Below are 11,965 nucleotides of genomic sequence, written 5' to 3'. Positions count from 1 at the left end.
CCTGCTGCAGGAAACACATCAGGTTCATTATTAATCCTCTTGGGTGGCGAGTTCTTCTCCCTCAGCCTCATGGTCCACCCACCTTCTTCTTCAAGTCTTGGATCAAATATCAACAAAGCGAGACTCTGCTCTGACCACTATATTTGAAATTCCACCCCTTCCTATCCCCCTAAGATAAGTAATCCTATCCCCCCTGCCTATTATTTATTGACTCTATTCCTATCCCCCTTGCTTATTATTTATTGACTCTATCTCCCTAACAAAATATAAATCCCAAGAGAGCAGGGCTGTGGTCTGTTGTGCTCCCTGCAGTATCTCTGGAGCCTCCAACAGTGCCTGGCACAAGGCAGTGATGGAATGATACATGAGAAGTAGCAGGCGGGTGGCACTGCAGGATGAGTGGAAGGAGGGCGGTTCCATGCACGGACTCCAGCCCTCAGCCTCCTGTAAGGGAGCGAAGAGGCAGGCTATGGCATGGCTTCATCCCCCCCATGGCTGCCATCCTAGAACGATTTGATTTTCTGCTTGCAAGAGTGAAGGCGTAAAGTTTAACTTCCACGAGGTGAGTCCCAATAACTGCGGTAATAAGCCACCCTTAGAACGGCTCACATTCTCCACCAGGGTCCCAAGGTTGCTAAGATAAACACATATATACTTAGGGAAAAAATGACCCTTAAAATTCAAGGGCCTAAGCGGGTCCTGCAGAAAGATTAAACCCAGTCTTCCTTCTCTGTGCTCCAGAGTTGAGGTGGAGAGCAGAATTGAGACAGCCGTGTGGATGAAAGGCTCTTGGTGCTCCAGCCAGGAGTCAGGGCTCTGCCTCTGAGGTGGGAGAGCCAACTTCAGGACACTGGTCAACAAGAGACCTCCCAGCTCCACATAATATCAAACGGTGAAAATCTCCCGGAGCCCTCCATCTTAACACCAGCACCCAGCTTCACTCAACGACCAGCAAGCTACAGTGCTGGACAACCTATGCCAAACAACTAGCAAGACAGGAATACAACCCCACCCATTAGCAGAGAGGCTGCCTAAAATCATAGTAAGTCCACAGACACCCCAAAACACACCACCAGATGTGGACCTGCCCACCAGAGAGACAAGATCCAGCCTCATACACCACAACACAGCCACTAGTCCCCTCCACCAGGAAGCCTACACAGCCCACTGAACCAACCTTAGCCACTGGAGACAGACATCAAAAACAAGGGGAACTACGAACCTGCAGCCTGCAAAAAGGAGACCCAAACACAGTAAGATAAGCAAAATGAGAAGACAGAAAAACACACAGCAGATGAAGGAGCAAGATGAAAATGCACCAGACCTAACAAATGAAGAGGAAATAGGCAGTCTACCTGAAAAAGAATTCAGAATAATGATAGTAAAGATGATCCAAAATCTTGGAAATAGAATGGACAAAATGCAAGAAACATTTAACAAGGACCTAGAAGAACTGAAGATGAAACAAGCAATGATGAACAACACAATAAATGAAATTAAAACTACTCTAGATGGGATCAATAGCAGAATAACTGAGGCAGAAGAATGGATCAGTGACCTGGAAGATAAAATAGTGGAAATAACTACTGCAGAGCAGAACAAAGAAAAAAGAATGAAAAGAATTGAGGACAGTCTCAGAGACCTCTGGGACAACATTAAATGCACCAACATTCGAATTATAGGGGTCCCAGAAGAAGAGAGAAAAACAAGGGACTGAGAAAATATTTGAAGAGCTTATAGCTGAAAACTTTCCTAATATGGGAAAGGAAACAGTCAATCAAGTTCAGGAAGCACAGAGAGTCCCATACAGGATAAATCCAAGGAGCAATACGCCAAGACACATATTAATCAAACTGCCAAAAATTAAATACAAAGAAAGCATATTACAAGCAGCAAGGGAAAAACAAGGGAATCCCCATAAGGTTAACAGCTGATCTCTCAGCAGAAACCCTGCAAGCCAGAAGGGAGTGGCAGGACATATTTAAAGGGATGAAGGAGAAAAACCTGCAACCAAGATTACTCTACCCAGCAAAGATCTCATTCGGATTTGATGGAGAAATTAAAACCTTCACAGACAAGCAAAAGCTGAGAGAGTTCAGCACCACCAAACAAGCTTTACAACAAATGCTAAAGGAACTTCTCTAGACAAGAAACACAAGAGAAGGAAAAGATCTATAGTAACGAACCCAAAACAATTTAGAAAATGGGAATAGGAACATACATATCGATAATTACCTTAAATGTAAAAGGCCTAAATGCTCCCACCAAAAGACACAGATTGGCTGAATGGATACAAAAACAAGACCCTTATATATGCTGTCTACAAGAGACTCACTTCAGACCTAGAGACACATACAGACTGAAAGTAAGGGGACGGAAAAAGATATTCCATGCAAATGGAAACCAAAAGAAAGCTGCAGTAGCAATTCTCATATCAGACAAAATAGACTTTAAAATAAAGACTATTAGAAGAGACAAAGAAGGACACTACATAATGATCAAGGGAGCGATCCAAGAAGAAGATATAACAATTGTAAATATTTATGCACCCCACATAGGAGCACCTCAATACATAAGGCAAAAACTAGCAGCCATAAAAGGGGAAATCGACAGTAACACATTCATAGTAGGGGACTCTAACACCCCACTTTCACCAATGGACAGATCATCCAAAATGAAAATAAATAAGGAAACACAAGCCTTAAATGATACATTAAACAAGATGGACTTAATTGATATTTATAGGACACTCCAAAAACAACAGAACACACATTTTTCTCAAGTGCTCATGAAACATTCTCCAGGATAGATCATATCTTGGGTCACAAATCAATCCTTGGTAAATATAAGAAAATTGAAATTGTATCAAGTATATTTTCCAACCACAATGCCATGAGACTAGATATCAATTACAGGAAAAGATCTGTAAAAAATACAAACACTTGGAGGCTAAACAATACACTACTTAATAACGAAGTGATCACTGAAGAAATCAAAGAGGAAATTAAAAAATACCTAGAAACAAATGACAATGGAGATACAACGACCCAAAACCTATGGGATGCAGCAAAAGCAGTTCTAAGAGGGAAGTTTATAGCAATACAAGCCCACCTTAAGAAGCAGGAAACATCTCGAATAAACAACCTAACCTTGCACCTCAAGCAATTAGAGAAAGAAGAACAAAAAAACCCCAGAGTTAGCAGAAGGAAAGAAATCATAAAAATCAGATCAGAAATAAATGAAAAAGAAATGAAGGAAACAATAGCAAAGATCAATAAAACTAAAAGCTGGTTCTTTGAGAAGATAAACAAAATAGATAAACCATTAGCCAGACTCATCAAGAGAAAAAGGGAGAAGACGCAAATCAATAGAATCAGAAATGAAAAAGGAGAAGCGACAGCTGACACTGCAGAAACGCAAAGGGTCATGAGAGATTACTACAAGCAACTCTATGCCAATAAAATGGACAATCTGGAAGAAATGGACAAATTCTTAGAAATGCACAAACTGCCAAGACTGAATCAGGAAGAAATAGAAAATATGAACAGACCAATCACAAACACTGAAATTGAAACTGTGATTAAAAATCTTCCAACAAACAAAAGCCCAGGACCAGATGGCTTCACAGGCGAATTCTATCAAACATTTAGAGAAGAGCTAACACCTATCCTTCTCAAACTCTTCCAAAATATAGCAGAGGGAGGAACACTCCCAAACTCATTCTACGAGGCCACCATCACCTTGATACCAAAACCAGACAAGGATGTCACAAAGAAAGAAAACTACAGGCCAATATCACTGATGAACATAGATGCAAAAATCCTCAACAAAATACTAGCAAACAGAATCCAACAGCACATTAAAAGGATCATACACCATGATCAAGTGGGGTTTATTCCAGGAATGCAAGGATTCTTCAATATACGCAAATCTATCAATGTGATTAACCATATTAACAAATTGAAGGAGAAAAACCATATGATCATCTCAATAGATGCAGAGAAAGCTTTTGACAAAATTCAACACCCATTTATGATAAAAACCCTGCAGAAAGTAGGTGTAGAGGGAACTTTCCTCAATATAATAAAGGCCGTATATGACAAGCCCACAGCCAACATCATCCTCAATGGTGAAAAACTGAAAGCATTTCCACTAAGATCAGGGACAAGACAAGGTTGCCCACTCTCACCACCATTATTCAACATAGTTTTGGAAGTTTTAGTCGACCAATCACAAACACTGAAATTGAAACTGTGATTAAAAATCTTCCCACAAACAAAAGCCCAGGAGCAGATGGCTTCACAGGCAAATTCTATCAACGATTTAGAGAAGAGCTAACACCTATCCTTCTCAAAGTCTTCCAAAATATACCAGAGGGAGGGACACTCCCAAACTCATTCTACGAGGCCACCATCACCTTGATACCAAAACCAGACAAGGATGTCACAAAGAAAGAAAACTACAGGCCAATATCACTGATGAAGATAGATGCAAAAATCCTCAACAAAATACTAGCAAACAGAATCCAACAGCACATTAAAAGGATCATACACCATGATTCTTCAATCACACAAGGACTGTATCACTGATGAACATAGACGCAAAAATCCTCAACAAAATACTAGCAAACAGAATCCAACAGCACATTAAAAGGATCATACACCATGATTCTTCAATCACGCAAGGATTCTTCAATATACGCCCCATTTATGATAAAAACCCTGCAGAAAGTAGGTGTAGAGGGAACTTTCCTCAATATAATAAAGGCCGTATATGACAAGCCCACAGCCAACATCATCCTCAATGGCGAAAAACTGAAAGCATTTCCACTAAGGTCAGGAACAAGACAAGGTTGCCCACTCTCACCACTCTTATTCAACATAGTTTTGGAAGTTTTAGCCACAGCAATCAGAGAAGAAAAGGAAATAAAAGGAATCCAAATCGGAAAAGAAGAAGTAAAGCTGTCACTGTTTGCAGATGACATGATACTATACATAGAGAATCCTAAAGATGCTACCAGAAAACTACTAGAGCTAATCAATGAATTTGGTAAAGTAGCAGGATACAAAATTAATGCACAGAAATCTCTGGCATTCCTATATACTAATGATGAAAAATCTGAAAGTGAAATCAAGAAAACACTCCCATTTACCATTGCAACAAAAAGAATAAAATATCTAGGAATAAACCTACCTAAGGAGACAAAAGACCTGTATGCAGAAAATTATAAGACACTGATGAAAGAAATTAAAGATGATACAAACAGATGGAGAGATATACCATGTTCTTGGATTGGAAGAATCAACATTGTGAAAATGACTCTACTACCCAAAGCAATCTATAGATTCAATGCAATCCCTATCAAACTACCACTGGCATTTTTCACAGAACTAGAACAAAAAATTTCACAATTTGTATGGAAACACAAAAGACCCCGAATAGCCAAAGCAATCTTGAGAACAAAAAATGGAGCTGGAGGAATCAGGCTGCCTGACTTCAGACTATACTACAAAGCTACAGTAATCAAGACAGTATGGTACTGGCACAAAAACAGAAAGATAGATCAATGGAATAGGATAGAAAGCCCAGAGATAAACCCATGCACATATGGTCACCTTATCTTTGATAAAGGTGGCAGGAATATACAGTGGAGAAAGGACAGCCTCTTCAGTAAGTGGTGCTGGGAAAACTGGACAGGTACATGTTAAAGTATGAGATTAGATCACTCCCTAACACCATACACAAAAATAAGCTCAAAATGGATTAAAGCCCTAAATGTAAGGCCAGAAACTATCAAACTCTTAGATGAAAACACAGGCAGAACACTCTATGACATAAATCACAGCAAGATCCTTTCCGACCCACCTTCTGGAGAAATGGAACTAAAAACAAAAATAAACAAATGGGACCTAATGAAACTCCAAAGCTTTTGCACACACAGCAAAGGAAACCATAAACAAGACCAAAAGACAACCCTCAGAATGGGAGAAAATATTTGCAAATGAAGCGACAAAGGATTAATCTCCAAAATTTATAAGCAGCTCATGCAGCTCAATAACAAAAAAACAAACAACCCAATCCAAAAATGGGCAGAAGACCTAAATAGACATTTCTCCAAAGAAGATACACAGACTGCCAACAAACACATGAAAGGATGCTCAACATCATTAATCATTAGAGAAATGCAAATCAAAACTACAATGAGATATCATCTCACACCAGTCAGAATGGCCATCATCAAAAAATCTAGAAACAGTAAATGCTGGAGAGGGGGTGGAGAAAAGGGAACACGCTTGCACTGCTGGTGGGAATGTGAATTGGTTCAGCCACTATGGAGAACAGTATGGAGGTTCCTTAAAAAAGTACAAATAGAACTACCATATGACCCAGCAATCCCACTACTGGGCATATACCCTGAGAAAACCAAAATTCAAAGAGAGTCATGTACCAAAATGTTCATTGCAGCTCTATTTACAATAGCCCCGAGATGGAAACAACCTATGTGCCCATCATCGGATGAATGGATAAAGAAGATGTGGCACATATATACAATGGAATATTAGCCATAAAAAGAAACGAAATTGAGCTATTAGTAATGAGGTGGATAGACCTAGAGTCTGTCTTACAGAGTGAAGTAAGTCAGAAAGAAAAAGCGAAATACTGTATGCTAACACATATGTATGGAATTTAAGAAAAAAAAATGTCATGAAGAACCTAGGAGTAAGACAGGAATAAAGACACAGACCTACTGGAGAACGGACTTGAGGATATGGGGAGGGGGAAGGGTGAGCTGTGACAGGGCGAGAGAGAGGCATGGACATATATACACTAACAAACGTAAGGTAGATAGCTAGTGGGAAGCAGACGCGTGGCACAGGGATATCGGCCCGGTGCTTTGTGACCGCCTGGAGGGGTGGGATAGGGAGGGTGGGAGGGAGGGAGACACAAGAGGGAAGAGATATGGGAACATATGTATATGTATAACTGATTCACTTTGTTATAAAGCAGAAACTAACACACCATTGTAAAGCAATTATACCCCAATAAAGATGTTAAAAAAGAAAAAAATTCAAGGTTCTAAGGACCAATTCCAAAGGCATAAATAGCCCATGTGAAAAGTAACCTTTAGTTTTCCATCAATATTAGTTTCATAAAGAAACTATTTAAATTACACATTTGGGAGTTTCACTAGTGATTCTTTTTATACTGCTAATACATGAGAAGGGACAGTATTCACCATCAGTTATCAATTAAAAAAAGGATGTATTGATTTAATTATATTTTATGTGGGTTTGTTAGAATCCTCAGTCCCTGTTTCTGATTCAGTACTGACTCACCAGCCCATGTACACAGCTCTACTGTGCAACTTCCTATTGTTGGTTGAGAATCCCCCTCCAAACCCAGAGAGCCGGGGTCTGGAACTCAACCCAAAAATCTATTAGAGGTAATATTTCGACAGTAGACACCAGCCTCACAAGCCCTGTCAGGCCCTGAAACTTTTCTGGACATCCAAGTGTCTCAGCACCGTTGGACCTTCAGGGCTCTGTCAAGGTTTCCATGCCTGGTAATGAGTTATGAGCAGCTGAAGTTATACAGAGGAATTTTGAAGTTTCACACACTCCAGATTGAGAGTCACACCACTGAAGACTTGCTTTCCCAGGGGGAGAAAGGCAAAATCAGGAGAAAAGCCAATCAGGTTCAATCTGCGTAATTTAGCAGAAAGTACAACTGGACAAACAGCAGTTATTTTGGGAGACTCTGTTCTGAGGGAATGAACAATATTTATGGCTTAATAAACCGTATGCTCCATAATGAAAGGGGCCATAAGAGAACCCAGCAGAGCTGTGAACTGGGTGAAAGAAGCAGGAAGTCGGGCATAAATACAGCAAAGTCAGTTTTCACTGAGAGAAATGAGGGCCGGCTGAGTGTTGCCAGTGGAGGCTGAACTTAGGTGGGAGACCTCTGAAATGCTTAAATCTGCAGCTCTTATCTGGCTTTTGGAGCAGAGCATCTTAAACCCCGGAGGCAGGCTTACCTGAGAACCAGGAAGTCTCTGGAAGGGTGAGGCGCCATGCTGTTCTGCACGTACTGATAGATTTCTGTTTGCTTGTCCAGGGTTTCCACCACCTTCCACTGCACGAAATCCTCATCCCACAGGTGGCGCTCCCTTAGCACGCGATTCAAAACCACCGAGGGGGGCGCTTCCACCTCCACAGAAGCCTTCCACAGCCTCAGCGGATGCCCGTCTCCCACCTTGGGAAAGATACCAGCACATGCTGAGGAGGTTGCTGGTTCCAACACAACCTACCATCCTTCACTGGGTGTTCAAAAAACATCATTGAGTATGTAACTGGGAAGAGTGACTCTGAATACCTCAGGTTTAGGATTTTTAAATGTTTATCCTTAAGCTGAAAAGAAGAATACTGATAATAAAAACGATAACCACCAACACACAGTGCTCCCTGTGTACCAGGCATTGTTCTGATTTTAAAACAGCCCTCCTCTGACAGTGGTCCTACTATTATGTCCGTTATGCAAATAAGAAAACGGAGGCACAGAGAGGCGAGTGACTCGCCCAATGTCACACAGCTACGGGACAGAGCCAGGCCTGGGCTCCAGCAGTCTGGCTCCACAGTCTGCAGTCTGATTATGTGCAAACAGACTCTAGAGTGGGTGGTTGACTGATTCGTGTGTGGTGAAGCCCTGGGAACAGAGTAGCCATTTTAAAAGCAAAACAGGGTTTCCCGGGTGGCGCAGTGGTTGAGAGTCCGCCTGCCGATGCAGGGGACGCGGGTTCGTGCCCCGGTCCGGGAGGATCCCACGTGCCGCGGAGCGGCTGCGCCCGTGAGCCGTGGCCGCTGAGCCTGCGCGTCCGGAGCCTGTGCTCCGCAACGGGAGCGGCCACAAGAGTGAGAGGCCCGCATAACGCAAAAAAAAACCAAAAAAGCAAAACAAATCCCTGGTTGTAAGACTTGGCTCTTTGTGGGTAATTTTTTCCAAGACCTGAGATTACCTTTTTGAAAGCAAGATCTGTGTTGTCTGTGTTGGAACACGTGGCCCATCCTTTGAACTTTTCCTTGGCTTCCTTCTGGAGGCCCTGGATGAGATGCTCCAGGTATGTGTGGAAAGTGGCCCCGCTCTCCTCCAGCTGGGCCCCCAGGCCCTCCAGAGTTGGGGGGTGGATCTCAGCCTCCATATATGACTTATGAGCCTGGGCCACCATCTCAAGCGGGACCTGAACCGATGGATGCACAGAAGAGCAACGCACTGAGCTACAGAAATGCTGAGACTGACAGAGAAAGCAAAGTAGCATCGCCAAAGACCACGGTACGGGCAATGGGCTGAGTGCCGTGGGGTACGAGATGTTTGTCTAAGATCAGTGAACGGGGCGGGGGCAGGGGCGGGCTTCCTCAAGTCAGGAAACCCAAGTCTGTTTGAGGCTATATTTATTATTCAAAACACCACCATGACTTCCCATTCATTCTTTCCATTTTCCTTTGATTTTACTTATTATACATTTTTATTCAATTTGGCAAAACTTGGGCTCAGGAAACTTAAAGTGCACAGACTTAAGGGGAACGTCAAGCATGACTTACAGGTGGCTTTACCTTTGTGGCACACTTTTCCCTTTTGCAAATGACAACTTTGCCCCAACAAGTATGCCGGAAGTCTAGTTCACTTAATCCTTTAGCGTATCTGTGGCTGTATACATAAGCTGTCACTAATCCTGAGTTCACAGCGATTGTTCAGTATCACACACACACTCTCTCTCTCTCTCTCTCTCTCTCTCTATCTCTCTCTCTCTCTCTCTCTCTCTCTCTGAATCTAATCAAGTCCCGAGGTTACATCAAATATACCGTACTTGGCTGGCTGGCCTGGGACCTGGCACCTGAAGTTGATGCAGCTGTTCATAAAATCCATCATCATGGTAAACCCAAGTGTCTTTAACTGTCAAAGCCTCAACTATTCAATATATAAGCTCACTCACATTTCTAGGAGGCAAAGACCAGACCTACTGAGTGTACCATTGTCATAAAATCAGGAAAAAACAGAAATAAGCGATAAATGCAGCAACCATTCCACGCATCTTACCGAGTTCCAAGAGCTATAAGGAAGGCAGTTGGAGCCTTTCACTTACCTCAAAAAGTCTGTCGCATTCCATGATCATGTGGGCCAGCCCCTGAGCTGCGGCCAGATTCTCACTGAGGTCCTTTTGATCTGGCTTCCCGGAGGCATATTTCTTCTGGATGACTCTGTAACTGAGGTGGAGAATCCTCAGCGGATCCCAAACCCAAGAGCTTTTCACAGTACACAGCTCATCCCTTTGTCATGTCTTCATGCCTAGATGTCACCCAGATCCCATACTTTCTCATTTCCAAATAGAAACAGTGACTACACATCTTAGATATCCTGAGTCAGGCTAAGAGTTTGACAGTTCATAATGGAAAACCTTGGAATAATACACGGGCAGGAATAACTGTTGGGGGAGAAATTCATCTATTTTTCCCAAGTTTGAAACTACCTCACTGCAAGCTGCCCGTGCTTGGGCCTTAAATCTAGCCGTTTAAAATTGAAGATTGTAAAATACTACTTTGTGTCCTTTTTCCCTCCTTCCCACTAACACACGCAAAACAAAACAAAACTCCAGGCTTTCGGGATCACAAAGGACACTGTGCTACTTTGACAATTCCCTGATGCTGAGCCACACAAATTATGTTCCGCCAAACATTTTCTGATTATGAATGAAGTGCTGACAAATCCCCAACTTGCAATACAGCGGGAGTTTTTTAAGTAGCCGGGGGGAACACCTGGTTTAGGATTAGCGTTCTTGCTGAGGAAGACCCACCTGGGGGAGCTTTCCTTCAGTAAATTCAGATGGAAGAGGGAGGGGGCCAGACACACAGCCAGGTTCATGGGCGTCATCTGATTCTCCCTCACTGCATGGACCACGTCGTTGAGGAAGCACAGCAGCGTCTGCAACACCTCCCTGCTCTCATCGGCCAGCAGCAGGACAGCCGCCTGCACTGCCTGCAGCTGCTGCTCTTTGGGGACGTCTGCAGAAAAAGCGGTGCCGGGAGTTAGAGCAACAGCCGCGGAAGGAGCCAGCGGGACAGGGGGAGCGAGCGCTACGTTCCTGCGAACACACTCGGGGTCACTGTCAGCATCAACAGTGACATGACAACAGCTAAGGGCGCGGAGCTGCCCCAGGTGGTGAGAAGCTTGATGAGCTGCCGTCGGAACCCCACAGTCTCACTCCAGAACCCATAGTCTTCACAACGAGGCTGGACATGCAAAGGAACACCCTGCGCTGGCTTTTCATACTCTTGGAGCAATCCGCCTCCTCACATACCTGTTTCAAACCTCTTGCCCACTCTCCCTCCCACCCCACCTCCAGCTCGTGAAGCATCCTCCAGGATGCCCAGGGCTTGGGGAAGAGGAACCAGGCCCCCCCTCTCGGGCCCATTCCCTGTCTGGGCGGTGATAGGGATGATGGGCACTGGTCAGCAGGCTTGAAAGGGAATCAGCCTGAACAGTATGAGGTAACTAAAAGGAAAAGGTATAGAAAAATGGGTGCTCCGTGCTGCATTCTGCTGCCCCCTGGCTGTTTTTGTTAATGATCTGTGAGGCCTGACTCGCCACCCTTATTCCTCTCACTCTGAAAGACACCGTCAGGAGCTCACGTGGGCTAACACGGTTGTCTTTCCTACAATACCAGGTTCTAGAGCGGGTCTCTGCAGCAGGTGTCTGTGCTCCAAAGAGGGGTGGGAAGAAACTGTTGGGATTTCCAGTGGTGTTTGTTTTCTCTCATGCTTTGAAAATACTGACGGGATGTGTCTTGTGATAGGCACAGTATATTATAGTATATCACGATAGATTTATATTATTGAAAATACATAAGCATACATGCTCAGATAGCTCCTACTGGCAGGGGTGCCTGATAAAAAAAATGTGGAGCCTGCTGACC

At 43.4% G+C, this 11,965-nt stretch overlaps 1 protein-coding gene across 1 annotated transcript in view; it reads right to left on the bottom strand.

The window, feature by feature from the left end:
• STARD13 (StAR related lipid transfer domain containing 13) overlaps positions 1-11,965 on the bottom strand; it is a 181,402-nt gene that overhangs the window by 3,638 nt on the left and 165,799 nt on the right. The window contains exons 9-12 of the mRNA XM_007464251.1: positions 10,847-11,054; positions 10,139-10,253; positions 9,014-9,235; positions 8,036-8,253 (exon numbers count right to left, since the gene is read on the bottom strand). Coding sequence (XP_007464313.1) covers positions 8,036-8,253; positions 9,014-9,235; positions 10,139-10,253; positions 10,847-11,054 — 763 coding nt within the window. The remainder of the gene's footprint in view (positions 1-8,035; positions 8,254-9,013; positions 9,236-10,138; positions 10,254-10,846; positions 11,055-11,965) is intronic.

The sequence above is a fragment of the Lipotes vexillifer genome, unplaced genomic scaffold, assembly GCF_000442215.2.
Source record: "Lipotes vexillifer unplaced genomic scaffold, Lipotes_vexillifer_v1.1 scaffold120, whole genome shotgun sequence".
Classification (NCBI taxonomy): domain Eukaryota; kingdom Metazoa; phylum Chordata; class Mammalia; order Artiodactyla; family Lipotidae; genus Lipotes; species Lipotes vexillifer.
The sequence above is the reverse complement of the archived record's forward strand: the minus strand, read 5'-3'. Positions and strand labels throughout refer to the sequence as shown.